Consider the following 25,203-nt stretch of genomic DNA (forward strand, 5'->3'; position numbering starts at 1 on the left):
GGTAGCTTGTCCCCCACTGTACCATTATTTGGAAGGGGGTGTCCTGACTCCATGGCAGATGACTGCTCTCCCTCCCCTGCCACTGGAGGGAGGGGAAACCCTTTACCCATGTCTTCAGCTCTCCTCCTTCCTCAGCTGCAGGAGATCTCTAGGCTGTGTTAAAAACACTGGGTGGCAGTTCTGGCCAGCGGGTAGTTGGAGCTGGCCGTGCTGGCTGCAGAGTCCTGCTCTAACCTCACTGTCACCATTCAGGGCAACTGCACCTGGATTCCCCCACCGTGGTCAACCAGCAAAACCCTCCCTTAGGGCAGGTCTTCACGACATGGGGGGGTCGATTTAAGATACGCAAATTCAGCTACGCGAATAGCGTAGCTGAATTCGACGTATCGCAGCCGACTTACCCCGCTGTAGGGACAGCGGCAAAATCAACCTCTGCGGCTTCCCGTCGACGGCGCTTACTCCCACCTCCGCTGGTGGAGTAAGAGCGTCGATTCCGGGATCGATTGTCGCGTCCCATTGGTCGATCCCTGAGATGTTGATTTCTACCCGCCGATTCAGGCGGGTAGTGTAGACCTAGCCTCAGACTTCCCAACCATCACCTCTTGGGCAGAGACACGTGTCTCTCCCTCTCCTGGTGCTTTTCAAAATCCAATCTCGTGGGCTTCCTGGGAGGATGCTCAATGATGAAGGAGAAGGGTGGGGGGGAATCCCAGAGAGAAAGACCCATATCAGCACAGACTGAACAGTGAGGAAATGGGGTGGGGGAAGCAGACAGAGGTTACAGAGAAGCCTATTTACACACAACAGGGACACTGTCTCTTACAGAGGGCAGGAGGCAAGTGCAGCATGTTTAGGATGATGGTGGTGGAAAGAAAAAAGGCTGGATTCAAGATGAGACCAAAGGAGGGGAAGGTGAATGGCAGCTCCACACAGGACTACGGCGCCCTGACACCGCAGTTCTGGGCACCCTGGACGGTCTTAGCTAGAGAGAACAGGCAAACAGGGACCCATCCCCCTGCAATGAACCTTTCCTGGCAGAATGCAGAACCTCTTCTGCCCCATGCAGAAGTAGGAGCTGTATTGGGAGTGGGGAGCCCTCGGGATAGAGGGCAGCTGAAGTCCCTCAAATGTAGGTGAACTAGGCACTGCAGAATGAAAGGGCTTCACCCACCTCACAGCTGGCACCGAGGGGCAGCAACAGCTGTTAGGGTCTGCGACCAGGATTGGGGAAAAGACAAGCAGATGGGCCAGATCCCCAGCTGATGTTAATTATCCTGCTTCCGTTGGAGTAAATGGGTCAGATCCTCAGCCGATGTGAACTTCTTTTACTCCAGTGGTGACAACTTCTCTATTTTCCTCATGTCCCATTTAACCAGCTAATTTCCCTGTTCGGGCTAAACTTTTTGTCATCTAGGTGGTTGTTACATTCCCCTCTGGTGTTATCTAGACTGGTGATCTGCTACGTCACTCCAATCCTTGACTCTGGGAGCCAGCCTTACCCTGCTCTGCTGTGAGAACCCCCACTCCTGGGCTGTTCATGCACAGCCTCTGGCATGTAAGCTGCTCCCAGGTACTTGCAAGTGAATAACACAACCCTAGGAAACTCCGGCTTGCAGTTATGCCCGCTGGACGCTGCAAGCATATATGAGTTCGTCAATTTAACAAAGAACTTGATATTTACCGGGCTTGTTATCCCAAGGGGAGCCTCTGACACACTTCAAACCAAATGCACTGCTTCAGGTAGAATAAACAAATTTATTAGCTATAAAGAGAGATTTTATGTGATTATAAGTCAAAGCATAACCAGTCAGATTTGGTCGAATGAAATAAAAGCAAAATCATTCTAAGCTGATCTTAACACTTTCAATGTCCTTACAAACTTAGATGTTTCTCACCACAGCCAGGCTCTCCCCTTTGATCAGAGCTTCAGTCGCTTGGTGGTGGTGGTGGTGTCTGTAGATGTAGGTGGAAAAGAGAGAGAGAGAGCAAAATGTCTCTCCCTTTTATCATGTCCTTTCTTTCCTTTTGGCTTTGGCCCCCCACTTTTCAGAGTCAGGTGAGCATTACCTCATCGCAGTCCCAAACTGCCCAAAGGAAGGGGGTGACTCCCTCAAGGGTCTAACAGATTCTTTTGTTATTGCCTAAGCCTGTGTATCATTGTTCCTGTGAGGCTGGGCTGGATTTGTCCCATCCATGCCTTGACGAGGTGTGAACTGCCTCTCTGTTCTTGGAAAGTTTTTGCATGGGCTTGCTTTGGATACATTGAGGATACATTTTCAACCTCATAACGACATACATGAAATTATAACCTATAACCTTACTGTAACATTAGTGTAACAATTACTAGAACATCACTATAACAACCATGCTCAGTGCATTATGAGTCTTCCAAAGACACCCAACATGACAAACTTTGCATTGGATACCACACAATCATTTTATAAAGATGAAGTTGGGGGTGTAGGGTGTCCCCCCGAGGTACAGAGCATCACAGTGGTATTGACTTTGCAGCATCCTCTATCTCACCCCCTCTAGTGGCTGGCCCACATGCAGAACAGCCTACTGCTCTCAGTTACGCTACTAGCTCAAGGGGCAGAGGTCTGTATGCGGTGGCTCAAATGGCCCTGTGCTGCTGCTGCTGACCCCGCCCCCAGGAGCCCAGTCACAGCTCCTCATCAAAGGGGCTCCCAAAACACAGACACAGTAACCCCATGCCCCAGAAAGTAAAGACTCCAGCCAGAGGGGAAGTCACCTTGGACCTGCTCCTTAACCACAGAGAGACACCCAGACACAATGAGAGTTGTAGGAAGGCTGGGACCGGTGAGCATGGACTGGTGGGATTCAGCGCAGTAAGGGATAGGACAGACCGGGGATGTAGACATTACTACAGCAATGGAAAGGGGTCTCCCATTGGCATAGGTCATCCACCTCCCCGAGAGGCAGTGGCTAGGTTGATGGAAGCATTATTTTCTGTTTAAAGATCAATTTTTCTAACTACACCAAAAGCCACATTTATTCTAATGGTCTTGATATTTTCTGTGATTTATGGGCATTCAGGGAAGGGTTATTGGTCCAAATACGGGTCTGTTTGAGACGAGGTCCCTGAGATACAGCTCTGCCACCAGAGGCAGCTTTTTACAAGTCATCTTGCTCTTTTAACATTTTACGGCTCACAGCTTGGGCTGAAACTATTATTGTTCTCCTTGTTCCCTGACAGATCTCAGTCACTTGGCATTTATCTCAGATAGTACATAGCACCCACTGCCGCTTTGAGAAACTAGGACTGAAAAAGTCAATACCTGTAGAATTTGGAATTTCAGAGCAGCACAAGCCAAACTGGTGAGTCACGGACACTGAAATGCAGACATGCTGCAATACTAAGGCCTGGTCTACACTAGTCTGTTATTTCGGAATTAGCCGAGTTAATTAAAAAAAAAAAAAAAGAGATTCCATCCACACGACCAAACCAGTTTTTTCGATTTAAAGGGCTCTTTAATCCAATTTCTGTACTCCACCTCAGCAAGTGGAATAGTGCTTAAATCGAGATTGCAATCCTGGGTTAAAGGTATTGTGGACGCAATTCAACATTATTGGCCTCTGGGAGCTATCCCAGAATGTTCCCTTGTGACCGCTATGGACAACACTCTCAACTCCAATGCACTAGCCAGGTGGGCAGGAAAGGCCCCGGGAACTTTTGGATTTCATTTCCTGTTTGATCACTATCAGCGCAGGTGACCATCAGCACAGTCCACCATCACAGGTGACCATGCAGAGTCCACCATCACAGGAGATCACGCAGTCCTGGATTCGCAGACGAGCTCCAGCATGGTCCAAACGGGAGGTACTGGATCTCATCGCATGCTGGGGAGATGAATCTGTTATGGCAGAACTACGTTCCAAGAAAAGGAATGCAAATATGTACGCTAAAGTCTCCAGGGCCATGACGGAAAGAGGCTACTCCAGGGACATAGAGCAGTGTCGTACAAAAATCAAGGAGCTCAGGCAAGCATACCAAAAAGCCAGGGAGGTGAACGGGAGCTCTGGGTCACAGCCCCATAGATTCCACTTCTACCATGAGCTGCATGCAATTATGGGGGGTGACGCCACTACCCCACCACTGTCCGTGGACACCTGCAAGGAGGGAGTTGCACAGAGCGAGGAGGAAGAGTCATTGGAGGATGAAAAGGAGGAGGACAGTACACAGGCAGCAAGTGGGGAATCTCTTTTCCCCCTAGCCAGGAACTATTCTTAACGCTGGAGCCAATAGCCTCCCCCCACTCCCAAGGTGGGCTCCCAGATCATGACCCTGGAGAAGGTACTTCTGGTGAGTGAGAGCCTGATCAGCGCCACATGGTGGGGGACAGTGGGGGAAACCCAGCCGCGCTGGGCTTTTGAGTTTAGTTTAAAGGGCTCATCCCTGCTCAGAGCCTCATCGGAGCCACGCGGTGGGTGTGGGGGGAGGAGGGAGTGTTGTGTAAAGTGATCATCCTAGAGAGCCTGCAGGCCCTCCTTTTATATGGCAAACTCACCAGGCATTGCTTGCTATGGGAAAGGGGGCCCAGCAGTTTGAAAGCATTGAAATGAATTTAGCAGAAGCAGAACCCCACGTGCCCCTAGGCTACCTACAAGCTGAATTCTGTTGCCCGGCCATGTGTGATGGCTTACTCACACCAAAGTGGCAGGCACTTCAGTATAAGAGGCAAAATGCTAACTTGTACAGAAAGAACATGTGCTGTGTACTATGAATTTGCCTGTTTCACTGAGCAGGAGTGTTCCCTTTGTTCTCTGAAATGTATCTTTTAAAATACTACCCTCCCTTTTTCTCCTCCCGCAGGTGCAAATGTTTCAACGTGGCCCCTATCTACTCCGTCCCAGAGGCTGGTCCAGATTAGAAGGTGGAAAAAACAAACTCGGGACATGTTTGCCGAGCTCATGCAGTCCTCCCACAGTGATAGGGCCCAGCTGAATGCGTGGAGGCAAACAATTGCGGAGTCCCATAAAGCATTACATGAACACGAAGAGAGGAGGGACGCGTGCGATGAGAGCAGGCAGGATGCTATGGTCAAGCTCATGGGGGAGCAAACTGACATGCTCCACTGTATGGTGGATCTAATGCGGGAAAGGCAGCAAGACCACAGACTGCCACAGCAGCCCCTGTATAACCGCCCTCCCTCCTCCCCAAGATCCATAGCCTCCTCACCCAGATGCCCAAGAATACAAGGGTGGAGGCTATGGGGACCAACAAACTCAGAAAGCTGGCATATGCAAACTTTTGATTTGGTTTCTGGACTTGTCCTTCCCTCCTCCTCCACGCCCCTAACCCAATACCCCCCTCCTCCCCGTCTACCTTCTGATTTCTGTCAATGTGTTGTGCAACAAATAATAAAGAACAGTTTTTAAACAATTTTGACTTTATTTCCTTTCATATATATAGGGGATGGGTAACTTCAAGAGAAGCAAACACAACTGTCACACCGTACCCTGGCCAGTCACGAAACTGGCTTTCAAAGCTTCTATGATGCGCAGCATGCCTGCTGCACTCTTCTAATTGCCCTGTTGTCTGGCTGTGTGAAATTGGCCACCAGGTGAGTTACCTCAACCTCCCACCCTGCCATAAACATCTCCCCCTTACTCTCACAGATATTGTGGAGCACACAACAAGCAGCAATTACAATTGGAATATTGGTTGTGCTGAGATCTAACCGAGTCAGTAAACTGCGCCAGCGCCCTTTCAAACATCCAAAAGCACATTCTTTTAGACAATGTGTGCTGTGCATTTTTATTGCATTTTGTAGAAGTTCCTCTTGGAAGTTTTGCCCTCTGATTCCAAAATGTTTGGGTTAAGAGTAATAGTTTTAAGTGCTCTGAAATCCACATGCAGACCCTTGCCTGGTCTCTTCTTAAAAGTTTTGCCAGCGGAGCTGTGTCAGTTACGGGTGTTCCATGTTGTCGGTCCCGGGCTCCCGTGGAAGCTACAGAAGGTAACAATTCCCCGCCGTTTTTCAGCCATCATGAACTGATCCACACAGTCACACCACTAACCAATGTTCCCTTGAATATTTTCCATCTATGTGCAGGTTCAATTTTGTTATGTGCAGCACCAATCTCGAGGTATGTGCGGATGTGCACCACAAGTGCAAACAAAAACCCTAGATATAATATATATTCTTAAACAGTTCATAGGTATGGAGGAAGAAGAAAAATATGAAAACAAGAGATAATGAACAAGTTGCACTGCCTAAGATGTTTATTTAATATGAAATCAAATACAAAGAAAATTGACACTGCCCTCAGAGTACATGTATTTTATCATCCTTTCTAACAACGCAAGTTAGTAAACACACCAAAATGTGGCATACTGAAGACAGCTATAGAAATAAAACAAAGCCATGGCCATTAAGTAAAAGCATAAAAAATATGCACCAGAGGCCCAATTTAATAACCTACTCCTACCATAGAGTCTGACCACTAAATCTCAAAAAATGAAGCATCTGCCAAAACACTAGCATGCTACGGACTTTTGCAGTTCACAAAACTATCCCCCTTGCATGCATATTATCTGCACACACAGCTCAGCTTTAAGATGCTAAACAAATCGATGAGTCAACTAGAAAGAGTCATGCTCTCATCACAAATACTAATACAATATTTTCTGATACTGGAAAGGAGAATAAAGGGTATTCACTCAGGCTTATACCATTTCTATGGGATGTCAACTCTTAATTTATTGAATACTTCCCACACATAGAACAGTAAAAATAAGTAATAAATCAACACAGATAGGAAAGAAAACCCCAAACAAACAAGTGACAACACTGAAAATACGAAGGGAAGTAAAACATCAGGTGGTTGGTTATGGGTATTTTAAATGAGTGTTTAGGACTCACGCTGTGCAAGTGCAACAGAGCCCTGTAGAAACAGACAAAGTTCTCCTGGTCTGAAACTCTCACATTGTGTGTGTGTGTCACCAACTCAAAGAGTAGAAGCCCTGGAGCACATTGACACATGGCTTCGGAGTTTGCAAACAGATCCCTGCTTCAAAGAGCTTGCAAATAAGGTCTTTATCTTACAAAACACCCAGCACCACACCTAGTGCTTGCTACTTCTGAGTCTATGTCTACACTTACAGAGTTTTTGAGCTGTAAGTTTTACCGGTGATAGGTGAAAGTAAAGCACTGGTTTGGGTACTCACTTACTTCCACAGGCATCAGAAAGTGTTTACATTTGCAGCACTTCCATCACCAATGAGAGCGGCGCTCTACGGCAGCTATCCCACAGTGCAGCTCTCTCCAGTTTGAGGATGGGTCTTGTGGGAAGGGGGGGGGAGGGTGATCACGGGGCATCCTGGGTCCCTGCACAGCCTCCTCTCCCCAAACACTGATCAGCTCCCGGAGCTCAGCATTGCTCAAAGCAGGGGACCGTTTGCTCCATGGAGCCGGCATTGTCACCTGGCCAGATAAGTGAGCACTTGCCAAGAAAACAGGAAGGGGAGTTTCAAAGTTCCTGGGGTTTTACAGGGGGAGGGGTGGATGTCTGTTTACCTGGCAACAAAGCAGCAGAGTTGCTGGCCAGAAGAGTCACCTAGGCAGTGTGGGATATCCTGTGGAGGCTAAAAGCTGTGTAAGCAAGAAGAACGTGTCTTCACTTGCAGATCACCGCAAAAGCATCACTGGTAAGAGCTGTACGCCTCTCATGGGGGTGGTTTTTGTTTTGCAGTGAAACTTCTGAGTTTCACTGCAAAAAGTCATTGGCAAATGTAGACGCTCCCATGGTTTTTGCGCAAAAAAGGGACTTTTTCCCCGCTTTAAATGGCAAGTGTAGACATACTCTAAGTCAATGGGAGTACTCTGAAGAGCCAGAACTATACCAGATAGCAAAGATCTGGCCTTAATGGTTTCCAATACCTCTCCCCAAACAAATTCTAAAACTTCATGGAAATCATTTGTCTGTAATCCACCTCTAATTGAAAGGCCAAACAAACAGGATCCATGGTAAAGTTCTTCCAGTTTTAACAATTGACCATGTATTAATTAATAACACAGGATTTTTTTAAAAAATCATTAAGATCACAGTTTTCAGATACCTACAACACTCCAAAAGAATTATGTTGTTAAAAGAATCCTTTTCTTTCTTACACCTATGTAAACTTTGTTTGAAATGTAATCATGCAAATGTCATGAGCTAGGCCTAGCCACATGCTTTTGCTCCAGTATTCATTCACTAAAGCCCCAATCCTGCCAGCACCTATACATGGGCGCCCTACACCTGCATAATTGTTTGCAGGGTCAGTATCTAAGAGAGAGTAAATAGCATGAAAGCAGCTTCTTAAAGCAACACCAATCAAAATAAAATAACAGATCTATTTCTTTTAACCTTGGATTGCTGTAATTTACCCATAAGATCACTACAACCGAAAGATCAAAGTGTTTTTTCAGTTTATTCACTGTGTGGACTTGACAGCAGTTTAGAGCCCGATCCTGAGCTTATTAAGACCTCACTGCAACCTGCACTATTTAAAAATACTCATATAACCTCCTGAGAATTCTAGGAAGAAGATAGATTATTAGCACTTATCTACAAAAGCAGCCTAAATGCTTTACAATAAAAAACAAACAAACAAACAAACAAACAAAAACCCACCAATACAAGTGGCAATGGATGCATGAGCTAATAGGTAGTTTTTCTGTTATTTTTTGTTTCACCTGTTATTTTTATGGGAGCTGAGACCCCTTTTCCTTTTTTGAGGAAGCTCATTGTCAAAGTTCAGCCTTTTTATGTATGGAAACCTCCCCAAAACTGTCCTTGAATTTCTTTTATTTTTGAGATCTTTGGGGTTCAAACTTCCACAGTGCATATGGTTCACAGCAACTGATATTTTAAGAAAACTGCTGGGTTAATTCGGACTCTTCCAAACTGACGATAGCCCAAAGTCTGCCTCACATGAAATGGATCCGGCCACGGTGTAGACATACTCTAAGCCTACACGGTGTCTGTAACCAAGGTGTCCTTCACTCCTCATTTGCCTGTAGACTTCAGGCAAGTGACTGCCATGTGGGGTGAACTGGAATCTTCAACCATGAAGACCAAGGTAAAGGTGGAAGCTCTTTTGCACCAGGAACCTGTCTAAGAAAGATGGACATTCCAGGACTCCCAGACTGATCCCCTCTGGGGAAGGAAGTTGTAACATCAACACCAGGCTGTGCCTGCCTTGACCTGTCTCCTCGTACCTGAGACAGCTTGCGAATGTGAAGTACTGAGCCGGCAACCCCATTGCCTGGCTCCTTGACTGCAGCTCTACCGCCTACTCCATGGGAGTCCAAAGAGCTGCAGAGTTGGAATCACTCATCAGTTTCAATATCTGATTGTTACGTTTTCTATTTTTCCGACTTTGTGTGACGGGTTTGGTCACAGAGACCCCCTTGGGACTGTCACCTGACGTGCTGAATTTACCTCTGAGCCCATTTTCTCTGCCAGTTTGGGCCTCCAGAACCCCGCGTTGTTGAGCCAGACATGCTAGCCTGTTGCAACACAGACCCAGGGTCTGAACCACCCCCCAAAGCTGCAGACTTAACTGAAAACAGCTCAGCAAGTGCTCCTGTTTCCAGCACCCAGACACCCAGCTCCCAATGGGATCCAAACCCCAAATAAATCGGTTTTACACTGTATAAAGCTTATAGAGGGTAAACTCATAAATTGTCCGCCCTCTATAACACTGAGAGAGAGAGATACACAGCTGTTTGCTCCCCCAAGTATTAATCACTTACTCTGGGTTAATTAATAAACAAAAGTGGTTTTATTAAGTATAAAAAGTAGGATTTAAGCGGTTTGAAGTAATAACAGACAGAACAAAGTAAGTTACCAAGCAAAATAAAGCAAAACATATAAATCTAAGCCTAATACATTAAGAAACTGAATATAGGTAAATCTCACTCTCAGAGATGTTCCAATAAGCTTCTTTCACAGACCAGACTTCTTCCTAGTCTGGGCCCAATCCTTTCCCCTGGTACAATCCTTAGTTGCAGCTCAGGTGGTAACTAGGGGATTTCTCATGACTGGCAGCCTCCTTTGTTCTGTTCCACCCCCTTTTATATCTTTATATCTAAAGGCAGGAATCCTTTGTCTCTCTCTGGGTTCCCACCCCACCTTATAAATGGAAAAGCACCAGGTTTAAGATGGATTCCAGTATCATGTGACATGTTCACATGTCCTGTGAGACCCCTAGTCTCCATTCTACAAGGTTGCCTGGCACGTACCCCCGGAAGGTTTGTAAGTAAACAGAGCCATTTACAGGTGATTGATTCTGAAGCACCCTTAATGGCTTCCACTTAACATGTTTACATCAGTAATACAAGTTTATATCTTATTCTCCTAACTCCAGACATAGAAATAATCCATGCAAACAAATAGGATGAACACACTCAGTAGATCATAAACTTTGTAATGATACCTTACAAGAGACCTTTTGCATAAAGCATATTCTAATTACATTATATTTACACTCATTAGCATATTTCCATAAAACATATGGAGTGCAACATCACACTTTATTTTTATCAAGTGGGAGACATCCCAGCCTTTCTATTTTACTCTGGTGGTACACTGGGGCTCAGTGTGTGCATGTGTGTATGAAACCTGTCACATCCATGCAGGAAAGGAGCTAAAAAGAATAAGGCCCAAATCTAAATAACCCTAAAATGCTGCCCTACCAAATGATTGATCATGTGCTCCTAGTTCTGTGAAAGTGTTCAAAGAACCTGAGCTGTTGGATACATACCATTAACATTCTGTGTATTAATGTCTGTGCCTGTATTAAGGTATTTATCTGTAGAAGCCACCGGCAGAAGGTTAGCTACATGCTGGCGAGATCTAAGGCAGAAGCTCTGAAGTTGTGGCTTAAATGTCAACAATAATTTGGTGTTAGAATTGAAATATTCAAGCGTCTGAGTGTGGATTACACGGCCTGAGTGAAGTTCTGTGATTGGGATTAATAACTAAATGGACAGCTGCCTCCTCGGTTCCTGTTTCAGGATTTATAAGGGCAGATTTTCTGCTGTATAATATCTTGTTTTTTTAACATTTTACTACACACAGCAGGGGCTGAAACTGTGGTTCTCTTTGTTCCCTGATGGATCTCTGTCACTTGACATTTATCTCAGGCCTGGTCTACATTAGCGGGAGGGTGGGGGGCAAGCTAAGTCGGTCTAAATTATGCAACTTCAGCTACGAAAATAGCGTAGCTGAAGTCATCGTACTTAGAACTACTTACGTGGTGTCTTCACTGCGGTAGGTTGACGGCTGACACTCCCCCGTCGACTCCACCTACGCTTCTTGCTCCGGTGGAGTACCAGAGTCAACGGGAGAGCACTCAGTGGTCGATTTATTGCGTCTTTACTAGATGCGATAAATTGACGCCCGCTGGATCGATCGTTCCGGAGGTAAGTGTAGACATGATCTCAGTTAGTACGTAGCACCCACTGCCTCTTTGGGAAACCAGGACTGAAAAGTCAATACCTGTAGAATTTGGAATTTCAGAACAGCATAAGCGAAACTGATGAGTCACTGACATTGAAATGCACATGTGCTGTAAGACCAAATCCCTGTTAACTGCTAGAGGGTTTCCCGCACTCTGCTGTCACAGTAAAGGGTTGGCTCAAGGGGATGTGCTGTGGCCATTGAACCTAAACTACACCCATGAATTTGAGATTGAGCCCTACCTCTGATAGTTTCAGACAATGTGTGCTGTGCATTTTTATTGCAGTCTGCAGAAGTTCCTCTTGGAAGTTTTGCCTTCTGATTCCAAAATGTTTGGGTTAAGAGTAATCGTTTAAAGCAGGGATTCTCAAACTGGGGGTCGTGACCCCTCAGGGGGTCACAAGGTTATTACATGGGGGGTCGTGGGCTGTCAGCCTCCACCCCAAACCACGCTTCACTCCAGCATTTATAATAGTGTTAAATATAAAAAAGAGTTTTTAATTCATAAGGGGGGGGGTCGCACTCAGAGGCTTGCTGTGTGAAAGAGGTCACCAGTACAAAAGTTTGAGAGCCACTGGTTTAAAGTGCTCTGAAATCCACATGCAGACTCTTGCTCTGTCTGCACTTAAAAGTTTTGCCAGCTTAGCTCTATAAATTTAGGTGTGAAAAATCACACTGCTAACGGTCATAGCTATGCCGGGAAAAGCTCTAGATTACACACAGTCATAGTGGCAAAAAAAATCCAGTAAATAAAATCAAAATAATTGAATGCCCATAAACTACATTAATGCAGCGTTACGGTGGCCCAGTGCTGTCTCCTGCCCTCATGTGGTGGGAGCTAAAGTTAAACCTCTGAATGCTAGGAACTATAGAGTTAAAGTACAGCCATAACCACAACACAACCTTAACTCTGCCTCTTCCCTAAGCCTGGGGTTGACACTCGCCACTGGAAACGGTTCAGTAAGGCTGGTGCAAAGGTTTACAAACTACAAAGGTCAGTGGTATCTTCTCAATCTCAGGAAGTCTTCAGATCAAGACTAGATGCCTTTCGGGAAGATGATTTAGTCAAACACAAAGTATTCAGCTAAATTTGGCAGTAAATGGATGAAATTCTGTGGCCTGTGTTACAGAAGAGGTCAGACTAGATGACCTAATAATCACATCTGGCCATAAAAACCTATACATCTACAAGAGATATGAAGAAGGACTAAAAGAACCTGTCAGTGTTTGTGTTGTGTTGCACAGATGGGAATACTGGCATTTACTGGCATCCCCTCCAGCTGTGTGCACTCCGTCATCTCTAGCTAGAATATGATGCTAGATGGATTACTGGGAGCAGCTTGGCAGAGCTGTAACTCTGATAGGAAGGGAGGTGCCTGTGAAACTTGGGAAAACCAAGTCTGCCCCATTTCAATGCTGAGCGTTGTAGGTTGTGTCTGTGAAGGTGCACAAGGGCGTGTTCTTGTCATGGAGATTGCCAGCAGCCTGGTGGCATATGTGTAAAGAGAAGTTGTTAGACTTTGTGCTGTTCTGCTCCTGTTCCCATGGTGTTCTGTAGCAGGGGAGGGCAGAGAGCTAGTGTGTGTGTCACTGGCATGCTCTGGTGATGCTGACACAGAGCAGAGTAGAGGTTGCATTGTGGGGGTGACATGAACCTTAACCCTGCATTTCCCCTTCTAAGAACCAAGGGGACAGGAATCCTTACCCAGCGAGGTCACATTCTCATAGTTCTCCTGCATGATGTCTCTGCAGAGGGCTCTCTGAGTGGGGTCCAGCAGAGCCCACTCTTCCCTAGTGAAATACACAGCCACCTCCTTAAAGGTCACCAGCCCCTGAAAGAGCAAGAGTCCAACATTCAGTACCTGCTGCCCCACTCACAGCCCCACCATTCACGGGGGAGAGAAGCCAATCAAATGGAAGTTCTGGGTGGACCGCAGTCAAGGCCAGCTCTAGGCACCAGCAAACCAAGCACGTGCTTGGGGCAGCACAATTTCAGGGGTGGCATTCTGGCCACCATTTTCTTTTTTTTTCTTTTTTTTTTTTTTTGCTTCGGCAGTTGCACTCCCGGAGGTTTTTTGTGTTTTTTTTCGCTTGGGGCAGCAAAATAACCTAGAGCCGGCCCTGCCACAGTCAACAGAGTCCCACCCCACCCCGCTCAGAGCATCCAGGAAACACCAGGGTGGGGGGATGAAGAGAGAGCCCCCTGTCTCTCCCAGCAGATCCCTCGCACACTAGCCACAGACATGCAGGAGATGGAATCCCTAGCAGGGCCCAGGGAGAGCTGCCTGGTAGGAAGAGAATGGAAAGTCATTAATTTTAGGATAAGTGGGGGAAGGATCTCCTTGGATTTTTTTATCTATATGTGATATTGAGAGAGAAAAGGGGAAGAAGTAGAGAGAATTTGTATCAATATTTGAGAGGCAAGTGGCACAAACAGGGAAAGGAAGCAATTACCTCCTCTCCCCCCCCCCCCCCCCTGCCCCCCACCACCCATCCTTCTCCCCCTGGAATTTCCTGGCTGCACAAAGACAGTTCAGTCCCCTGTAGTGTGAAAATCTCTCTCTGTCTCAATGGGCTAACAGGAGCAGTAACTGATGTGTAAGGTAGTGTGAGGGGGTGTATGTAAAACATTTCACTGCATCAAGTCTCCTGCAGCACCTCAGTAGGTGACATCAGACAGAGAGGAGCTGCAGTGACTAGGCATTGGGATGCCTGTGCCTTTAAGAACCCAGCCTTGGGAAGTCCATGTGAGAGGTGCTGTCCTGTGGGAGGGGAAATAAAAAAGCTCCTCTGCTCCGCCCCCACCCAGGAGTGGCGCCAGGGTTTTTGGCACCCTAGGCGGGGGGTCCTTCCGCGCTCCCGGTCTTTGGGGCACTTCGGCAGCGGGTCCCGGAGCAAGTGAAGGACCCACCGCAGAATTGCCACCGAAGACCCGGAGCGCGGAAGGACCCCCCGCCGCCGAATTGCCGCCAAGGGCGGCAAAATGCCGCCTCCCCAAATCCTGGTGCCCTAGGCAACCACCCAGGTCGCCTAAATGGAAGCGCCGGCCCTGCCCCCACCCTATTATTGCAAACACCGGTGTCGCACTGGAGTACAACTGTTCCCCCCTCTGCCTGTGCCGGGGTTTTGCCTCTGTCACCCTCAGGCAGCGCCTCACCCCAGGAGCTTACCCCTGGTTCCTTCATCCCCCCAACCCTGATTTTGTCCTTCAGTCCCTATCCTAACCCTGCCACCAGCTGCTTGACTGCCCCCCTCCCCGACCAGTCAATTTCCACCCCCTGCTCAGACCCTGGCCAGCCCCCTGTCCGATTTACACCCTTTGCCCCTTTTTAACTGTAACCCTTCTGCCAGGCCAAGTTGATAGCACCAAGGGCTGGGTTCAGTACATAGGGGTCCCTTCCCAACAGCGTGACACAGAACCAGCTCGAGCCCCCACCCAGTGACCTGGGAAAATCTTACACACACCCCTGGGCGCCTCAAAGAGGCAATACTTCCCCTCCCGCAAGCACAGAGCCTCGGTATAGCAGAAAATGTTTAATAACATGAGGTAAACGACATAGCATTAAATTGGGAGGTAAACGACATAGCATTAAACACCACAACTAGAGTTCATAGACCAAACCATGAGCGAAGACCCACCCCAGCAAATTGGGCCGTGTCCTTTCCTGTTGGTTCTTGAAACCAGCAACCCAAGAACCACCAAAGTCCCAAAAGTCCAATAACACCCTAAAGTCTCTGTTCCTGGTCAGTGCAGCCCCAGAGTTCAAAAGGCTGGGGGGGGGGCACGCAGAGTGTTAAGGGGCACCTTACATGATCCGTGGCCGACCGGCTGCCTCTCCGTGGGATTCCGCCGCAGCCTTCACTACGAGCCGCTCCACTCCACCAGCTGTCCCGTGAGCCGTTCCTGCCGTCCCACGAACTGCTCTGCTCTGCCAGCTGCTCCGCTCTGCTCCACTCACCGACCTCTGAGCCACTTGGCTCCGCTCCACTTCAACTGTCCCTTGGACCGCTCCAACCATCCCCGCAAGGCTCCGCTCTGCTAGCTGCTCCTCCAGCCGGCCCTGCAAACTGCTCCGCCATCCACTTGGCATATAGCTTCAGGTTTCCCCACTAGTTAACACAGCCTCAGTGATCTCAGCTCTTAGTAACTTTGGCTCTTTAGTGATTTCAGCTCTTAGTAGGGAAGCCCCAGTGCTAGTGCATCATTGGCCCAAAGTGAACTCAGCTCAGCAGCTTGTAACTAGACTCCTAATGGAATCAAAGTTAACTCTGACATTCAACAGGTGGGTGGCAGCAGGAAGGGGGGCAGTGCAATTGATGTTTCAGGCTCACAGAAAGAGCCCACACCACTAAATATAAATACCTACCACCAACCTCTCTCAATTCACTGTGGGGGTTTGTAACCCATACCCCTTGTCAAGCAAGTGCTACTTAGGTAATGGTGAGTCCTTCTGTCATACAACAGTTCCACTGGCCTTGATTCACATAATCAGGTAACAACACTTTATTCCTCCTGCCCCAATAACAGATAAACTGGGGATCCCACCCCATCCAAAGTAACGACTATCAGTTGCTGTTGTTTCATGCCAGGCGGGTGGGTGTACCTATGCAAACAAGATCAGCCCCTGGAGTTCTTTTCCACACTCGCCATAATTCACCACCAGATGTCAGGGTAGAGCTCATCCTGACTCTGCTTACATCACCCAGGTAAAAAGCAGTCATCGGAATCTGATGCCAAGTAAGGGCAGGGAGAAGGGCAGTGGCTTCAGCAGACGTTACTGAGCATGCTCAGTGCAGTCTAAGCCTCTAAGATAGACACACACTCTCCCCGTGTCCCCCCCCCCCCCCCCCCCACGGGCGGGGGGGGGGGGGGGGGGACTTGCCCTGCAGCACCTTCCCCCACTGCAAGGAGCTGGGGGGGGGGTGTTCTGCGCTCTAGTTCCCTGCTGCAGCATCCCCCTGGGGGGGCGGGGCTCGGGCTGTGTCCCTCACAGCCACCCAGTGACCGGGACCAGCCACTACACCCCCCCTGTAGCTCAGAGCCCCACAACTGCGGGGGGAGGAGGGGAATGGCTGAGGCGCTTGGAGCAGCGGATCCGCCGCCCGCCCTACCCCCCCCCCCCCCCCCCCGGGCGCATACAAAGCTCGCGGGGCTGGAGGGGGAAGGAGAGCCCCGCCCCACAGCCCGAAATAAAGCGACGGATGCACCAAACCCCCCAGCAATGTCCTGCCTGCACCGAGTCCCCCCCTCGCACCGCCGCCTCCAGCCGCAGCCCCTGCAGCGCCTCCGCGACTCACACACGCCGGGGGTGGCCCGGCCCCTGCACACACAGCCCCGGCCAGGAGCGCTGCAGCCCGGGTTGGTATCTGCAGGACACACAGGAAGGGGCAGGAGCAGCTGGGAGCGGGGCGGGCTGGAGGAAGCAGGCGGCAGGACTTGGGGAGAACAAAGCCCGGAGATCGGGCACGGGGCAGCCGGGGAGGGGCCGTTCTCCCGGGGGAACCAGCCGCGGAGCCAGAGACTGCAGGTGACCGAGAGCCCCCGGGGGACGTGCTGGGGCCGGGCAGGAAAGTGACTCTGCCCCAGGGAGCTCAGACGCTGCAGCCCCCGGGGATCTGCTCCCTGGTTGTACATGTGCTGCCAGCACCTGGGGCCGCCCGAGCCAGAGCGGAGCCGCTGCAGCGAGGGTCTGCCCCCGGCCGCGCCGGGATTGGGGGGGCAGAGACTGGGGCCCGGCGGGGAGGGGGTCCCTTGGGATGTGGGGGAGGGGAGGTTTGAACTGTCTCTGTGCAGTTCCGGGGGGCAGGGGTGAAGTCTTTGCATCATTTCCCTGTTTGTGCCACTTCCCTCTCACATATTGATACAAATTCTCCCCAGTTCTTCCCTTTTTCTCTCTCAGTATCATATATGGATCATCAGTTCCAAGGAGATCCTTCCCCCATTTCTCCTCAAATTATTGACTCTCCATTCGCTTCCTACCAGGCAGCTGTCCCTGGGCCCTGCTAGGGGCTCCATCTCCTGCGTGTCTGTGGCTAGTGTGTGATGGATCTGCTGGGAGAGACAAGGGGCTCTCTCTTTGTCCCCTCACCCTGGTGTTTCCTGGATGCTCTGAGCGGAGTGGGACTTTGTTGACTGCGAACCACCCAGAGCTTCTGTTTGGCTCCTCTCCCCCATGAATAGTGGTGCTGTGAGTGGGGCAGCAGGTACTGAGTGTTGGGCTCTTGCTCTTTCAGGGGCTGGTGACCTTCGAGGAGGTGGCTGTGTATTTCACCAGGGAAGAGTGGGCTCTGCTGGACCCCACTCAGAGAGCCCTCTGCAGAGACATCATGCAGGAGAACTATGAGAATGTGACCTCGCTGGGTAAGGATTCCTGTCCCCTTGGTTCTTAGAAGGGGAAATGCAGGGTTAAGGTTCATGTCACCTCCACAATGCAACCTCTACTCTGCTCTGTGTCAGCATCACCAGAGCATGCCAGTGACACACACACTAGCTCTCTGCCCTCCCCTGCTACAGAACACCGTGGGAACAGGAGCAGAACAGCACAAAGTCTAACAACTTCTCTTTACAAATATGCCACCAGGCTGCTGGCAATCTCCATGACAAGAACACGCCCTTGTGCACCTTCACTGACACAACCTACAACACTCAGCACAGAAATGGGGGCAGACTTGGTTCCCCCACGTTTCACATGCACCTCCCTTCCTATCAGAGTCACAGCTCTGCCAAGATGCTCCCAGTAATCCATCTAGCATCATATTCTAGCTAGAGATGATGGAGTGCACACAGCTGGAGGGGATGCCAGTAAATGCCAGTATTCTGATCTGTGCAACACAACACAAACAGTGGCATGCTCTCTTAGTCCTTCCGTATATTTCTTGTAGATTTATAGGTTTTTATGGCCAGATGTGACTATTAGGTCATCTAGTCTGACCTCTTATATAACACAGGCCAGATAATTTCATCCATTTCCTGCCAAATTGAGCTGAATACCTTATGTTGGATTAAATGATCTTCTTGAAAGGCATCTAGTCTTGACTCAAAGACTTCCTGAGATGTTGAAGCTGCAACTTCCCTGGTAATTTATTAACCTTTGCACCAGCCTTCCACGCCCAGAGGCGAGTTCCAACTCCAGGGACAGGGAAGGGGCAGAGTTAAGGTTGTGTTGTCGTTGTGACATGTACTTTAGCTCTTCATTTCCTACTTTTCAGAGGTTTAACTTTAGTTCCCATCACATGCTGGGAGGGCAGGAGGCAGCACTGGGCCACCGTAACTCTACATTAATGTAGTTTATGGGCATTTAATTACCTTGATTTTATTCAATAATTGTTGGTTTTTGTTTTTGTTTTGCCACTATAACACGGGGGGACAGGGGGAGGGATAGCTCAGTGGTTTGAGCATTGGCCTGCTAAACCCAGGGTTTTGAGGCAAAAATCTGTCTTGGGATTGGTCCTGCTTTGAGCAGGGGGTTGGACTAGATGACCTCCTGAGGTCCCTTCCAACCCTGATATTCTATGATTCTACCCTAGAGCTTTTGCTCTCCTAGCTATGTTCGTTAGCGGTGTGATTTTTCACACCCCAAACTTACAGAGCTACGTGGAAAAACTTTAAGTGCAGACCGAGCAAAAGTCTGTATGTGGATATTAGGGCATTTTAAAATACTACGCTTGATGCAAACATGTTGGAATCAGAGGGCAAAGCTTCCAAGTGGAATTTCAGCAGAATAGAAGAAAAATGCACAACACACGTTGACTGAAAGCTACCAGAGGGAGGGCTCAGGTGTGGTTCAGATTCAATGGCCACAGCACATCCCATTGAGCCAACCCTTTACTGTGACAGCAGATTGCAGGAAACCCTCTAGCAGTTAACAGGAACTTAATCTTGCAGCACGACTGCATTTCAGTGTCCGGGACTCACCAGTTTGGCTTGTGCTGCTCTGAAATTCCAAATTCTACAGGTATTGGCATTTATCTCAGTTAGCACGTAGCACCCACTGCCTCTTTAGGAAACCAGGACTGAAAAAGTCAAGTGACTGAGATCTGTCAGGGAACAAGAAGAACTATAGTTTCAACCCCAGTTGAATGTTAAATGAGCAAGATGATTTTGTAAAAAGCTGCCTCTGGTGGCAGGGCTGTTTCTCAGGAACCTCGTGATCGAATCACTCCATATTTGGACCAATAACCCTTCCTGGAATGCCCATAAATCCCAGAAAATATCAAGACAATTCGAATAAATATGGCTTTTAGTGTAGTTAGAAAAATTGATCTTTAAACAGAAAATAATGCTTCCATCAACCTAGCTATTGCCTCTCGGGGAGGTGGATGACCTATGCCAATGGGAGACCCCTTTCCATTGCTGTAGTAATGTCTACATCCCCGGTCTGTCCTATCCCTTACTGTGCTGATTCCCACCAGTCCATGCTCACCGGTCCCAGCCTTCCTACAACTCTCATTGTGTCTGGGTGTCTCTCTGTGATTAAGGAGCAGGTCCAAGGTGACTTCCCCTCTGGCCGGAGCCTTAACTTTCTGGGGCATGGGGTTACTGTGTCTGTGTTTTGGGAGCCCCTTTGAAGAGGAGCTGTGACCCGGGCGGTGGAGTGGGGTCACCCTGACATTGCTCAGTCAGGGCAAACTGCAACAAATGGGGCAGACGATCCCCAAAACAGGTGGTTATTTCTAATAATGAGATTCACCAATTCAGCAACAAAATAGCTTCTACAATACCTTCCTGCTTATCCAGAATTTAGTAACACAGTTCCTTTGGAACAATGTAGCCTTGCGCTCCCACCCAGACAGCCAAGTTAAATAGGATTAGGATTACTGAAAATCTTGTTCATCATATAAAAAGTTCTACTAATCCCAAAGGTTCAGACACATTACCCACCAGGTCAGTGAATAGTTCAGATCTTACCCAAATCCATGCTTACTGCCAATTCTTATTAACTAAACTAAGATTTATGAAAAAGAAGAGAAAGTGTGTATTGGTTAAAAGACTGTGATCCATGCAGATGAGAGTCGAGTTCTTAAAGTCAGTTTCATAGTACAGATGGTGAGCTTCAAAGGTGTAAATAGAAACAAAGAGTCCTGTGGCACCTTATAGACCAGGGGTCTCAAACTCAAATGAACACGAGGGCCACATGAGGACTAGTGCATTGGCCCGAGGGCCGCATCACTGACACCCCCCTTCACTGCCTCCGGCCCCGCCCCCACTCCACCCCTTCCATGAGGCCCCACCCCTGCCCCGTCTCTTCTCCACCTCCTCCCCTGAGTGCGCGACTCCCTGCTCCTCCTCCCTCCCGGAAAGTGCTAAGCGCCACCAACAGTAATGCACCTCACTCAAAGGACAAAACATGCACTTAGTTAGATTTACTTCTGTTAAAGCTCCCCCACTGCACTGGGCTGCACCACCACTCCACCCCTGCTCTGCCTCTTCCGGGGTGGCAGGTTTGTAGAAATTTTGGTGGTGCCCAGAACCTGCCCTCCACCCCTACCTGCCTAAGGCTCTGGGAGGGAGTTTGGGTGGGGGAGGGGGTCTGGGGTGCAGGTTCTGGGATGGAGTTTGGGGATAATGTCTCAACATTACTCAACATCCCCTCTTCTCGCTGCTGTGGAGAAAACTTTAGGAGAATTCACTACCAAGGTTTTTTTCCTGTCTCTCCAGCTCTAATTTCAGTTTGTTTCCTTCTTTTCCACCCCGTTTCTGAGGTTTCTCTCTCTGTCCTAGCAGGTGCTGGGACGGTGAGTGAGAACGAGCAGAATCCTGAGCAGGAAGATGCAGAGCAAGTGGAAGCACATGGGGGATTATTGCAAGAATCCCAAGGGAATGTGTCCAGGCGTCATGTGAAGGGGAAAACCTGTGAGAGTCAGGACAGGCCAGAGAGGCAGCAGGGAATCCAGCCCAGGGAGAAAGTGGGCAAATCCATTAATTGTCAGGGGACTCACCAGAACTCCAAGGAAATCACAGCCCAGCAGAGAATACCCACAGAAGAGAGAAAAAACACATGCACTGAGTGTGGGAAACACTTCACTCTGATCTCCACCCTCATTAGACATCAGCGGATCCACACGGGAGAGCGGCCCTACAAATGCTGTGAGTGCGGGAAACAGTTCAGTGAGAAATCAAACCTTATCACACATCAGACAAGCCACACAAGAGAAAGACCCTATGAGTGCTGTGAGTGCGGGAAAAGCTTCACTCGGAGCTCTACCCTTACTAGACATCAGAGAATCCATACAGGAGACAGACCCTATGAATGCTGTGAGTGCGGGAAAAAGTTCACTCAGAGCTCAGTCCTTATTAATCATCAGAGAATGCACACAGGAGAGCGACCCTATACATGCTGTGAGTGCGGGCAAACGTTCGCTCAGAGCTCAGCCCTTTTTAAACATGAGAAGATCCACACAGGAGAGCGCCCCTACGAATGCTCTGAGTGCGGGAAACAATTCATTGAGAAATCAAAATTTATCAAACATCAGAATAGCCACACAGGAGAGAAACCCTATGAATGTTGTGAGTGCGGGAAACAGTTCAGTGAGAAATCAAACCTTATTACACATCAGACAAGCCACACAAGAGAAAGACCCTACGAGTGCTGTGAATGCGGGAAAAGCTTCACTCGGAGCTCATCCCTTATTAGACATCAGAGGATTCACACAGGAGAGAGACCGTATAAATGCTGTGAGTGTGGGAAAAGCTTCGCTTTCAAATCAGACGTTAATAAACATCAGAGGGTCCACACGGGAGAGCGCCCCTATGCATGCTGTGAGTGCGGGAGACAGTTCAGTCAGAAATCAAACCTTAGCACACATCAGAGAGGCCACTCAGAGCAGAGTCCCTACGAATGCTGTGAGTGTGGGAAAAAGTTCACTCAGAGCTCAGGCCTTATTAATCACCAGAGAATCCACACAGGAGAGCGACCCTATACATGCTCTGAGTGGGGAAAACAGTTCAGTGAGAAATCAAACATTATTAAACATCAGACAGGCCACACAGGAGAGAGACCCTATGAGTGCTATGAGTGCGGGAAAAGGTTCACTCAGCGCTCAGGCCTTATTAATCACCAGAGAATCCACACGGGAGAGCGCCCCTACACATGCTCTGAGTGCGGGAAAAAGTTCACTCAGAGCTCAGGCCTTATTAAACATCAGAGGATTCACACAGGAGAGAAACCCTATGAGTGCTGTGAGTGCGGGAAAAACTTCACTGAGAGTTCATCCCTTATTAGACATCAGGGGATCCACACGGGAGAGAGACCATATGAATGCTTTGAGTGCGGGAAAAGCTTCACTTTTAAATCGGACCTTATTAATCATCAGAGGATCCACCCACGAGAGCAGCCTGTGAATGCGGGAAAAGTTTCATCTGGAGCTCACACCTTAATAGACATCAGCGATGTCACTGGATAGAGACATACCATAAACACTTTGTGCAGGGCAGAGAAAAGATTGTTTTAAAGTCATTTGCTAATTCCCACACAGGGACTTTTTAGGGCTGTTTGCACCATTTGCGTCATCCTGTTCTCTCAGCACCCCCAGGTGAGTTGCCTGCTTTTCGTTTTGCAGGTCACCCTTCTCTGAAGTGAATCCTGTGGTCCTTTCTACCAACTCCTTTGTCCTGTGGGTCATGGGAGTGTGTGTCCCTACGGCCAGGAGTGTCCATCAGCCTCAAGTGGGGTTAATAAGGGTGACCTCAGGTGGGGGAAATCTAAAATTGACCTGGGCTTTGCCTCCTCTAGGATTTTCCAGCCTGCTGGAGGTAGCTACCCTAATGTAAACACCCTGCTAGATGTGCAGTGCTGACAGGCACAGGGGTTGGGGTTAGCTAGCACCTTCCCCTTTGACCTGTCCTAATCAACACTTTCATACTCGAGACAAGCCCTGAGCATCACATTTATACTCTCACCACACTAGCAGAGCAATTGTTAGAGTCGCCAAGTTTCCCCCTTTGGCGACAGATTGTCTCATCCCCTGTTGTTCTCACGCTGGTCCAGGTTGTGCTGGGCAGCAGGTATTTTTCTTTTTGCCATTTCCCTTATTGAAAATCTATTTCAATATAACAAAGAGGAGGAGCAGGAGTGGGACAAATGTATCATTTCAGCCTCTGCGACACCAGAAGGAAATGGGGTGAGTCGGAGGGATTCCCTCCTTCCCCATCACCATCACTAGGCCCGCTCACTCCAGCAGTGCAGACGTCTGTCTGAGCCACAATGGAGTTTATCCACCTCTGTTTTACCCCTCCACCTCCCAAAGAGTGTCTGCACTTCATAGCAAATTGATCCTAAATCCGACTCATTAGGGCTGGAGATGAAAGTGTCACAGACCTGGATGGGGAATTTCCGTGGATCCCAAACACAGTGCAAACATTCTGAGTTTAAATCCCAGTTTCTGTCTATTGACAAAGCCACTTCTGGACATTTTCCTGCTGATCTGGGATCGTTTGCACACGAGAAACTCGGCAGTTTTCTCCTATTACGATTATGCTAATTTTCTTTTTTTGTAAATAACACGATTCCATAATAATGAAGTGCTGTTGAGTGAAGCCGGTTTGAATGGATCAGAGGAGAAAGTGACGGGGGAATCTGCTCTCCTGGTTTTTGAGTCATCCGATGGGAACCTGCTCTGGAATTTAATTTTATATGAAACTGAAAGTGACTTATATAGAGATAGTTGAGTGGTGTTAAGAATAGTTTAGATTTAGTGAGCTGTGTTCTTCATTTTATTTGTTTTATACATTTCATTAAAATTAACAGAAATAGCGAGTCATGTCTTTCAATAAGCTACATGGGTCAGAACCGTGGAGCATCTGGATGGAGATCAGCCAGTCCAAGTTGGAGCCTTATCAACTCCCTCTGTAGTAACCCTTTGGCTCTCACATGAGAGCAGCTGTGGGGAGAGAGGGGTGGGAATCCATCTCAGCTCCCACTGCATCCTAGGGAGCTCAGAGCATCGCAAGGGAAAATGAGCTCCCCTACACAGGCTTTTAAGAGTACGGAGTTGGTGGAAGGGTGGGGTATCTCTAAGTAGGGGTGGGATGGTGGTGGATTTCTCTGCTGTCACTGTCATGACCAGGGCCAGCCAGCACACCCGTCTGGTCAGGATCAGCTGAAGTTGGGGGTCTGGGTCGAAGGGTTGTAAATGGAGGAGAAGAGATTGTGCCTTTCAGCCGTTGTGGTGTTGGCAGACTGAAGATGTGTTTGTGTTTTGGGGGAACATTGGGGAATGACTGAAAGAGGGCAGAGTTAAGGTTGTGTGGGCAACCTTAACTCTTAGTTTCCTATTTTTCAGGCATGTGAGTTTTGCAGAAGTTGAGGTTCTCCAGGCAGACAACATCCCAACAGGCACTTAACTCCTCATTAATGATGGTTTTTGCCCTTTAATTACTTCTTGGGGAATTCTGCACCAAAAAAATAAAAATTCTGCACACAATATTTTAAAATTTTGTATGTTTTATTTGTCAAAGTAACATAATATAACTCCAGTTTCAATTATTCAAAATACCTGTCAACAAATATGTCAACAATACAGACAACAGCAAAAATGATTCCCCGAGGAGAAGAGAGTTAACGAAACTCCTACAACAACCCAATTCCAGATGGGGGATGCTGGAGGGGGCTGTGTGGGGCCCCCAGAGCCCAGACACCTGCACTCCCATCCCCCCAGAGCCCAGCTTTAGGGCAGCCCCCAGACACAAGCACAGTTCTCCCCACAGAGATCAGCCATGGGGCAGCCCCCGGC

General features: G+C 48.5%; 1 protein-coding gene across 1 annotated transcript in view; it reads left to right on the forward strand.

The window, feature by feature from the left end:
* The window catches only part of LOC117870651 (zinc finger protein 850-like), a 49,324-nt gene extending 24,430 nt beyond the window's left edge, over positions 1-24,894 (forward strand). The window contains exon 4 of the mRNA XM_034757879.1: positions 21,630-24,894. Coding sequence (XP_034613770.1) covers positions 21,630-22,875 — 1,246 coding nt within the window. The 3' untranslated portion in view covers positions 22,876-24,894. The remainder of the gene's footprint in view (positions 1-21,629) is intronic.
* Positions 24,895-25,203: the final 309 nt, after the last annotated feature.

This window comes from Trachemys scripta, unplaced genomic scaffold, assembly GCF_013100865.1.
Source record: "Trachemys scripta elegans isolate TJP31775 unplaced genomic scaffold, CAS_Tse_1.0 scaffold_84, whole genome shotgun sequence".
NCBI classification, from domain to species: domain Eukaryota; kingdom Metazoa; phylum Chordata; order Testudines; family Emydidae; genus Trachemys; species Trachemys scripta.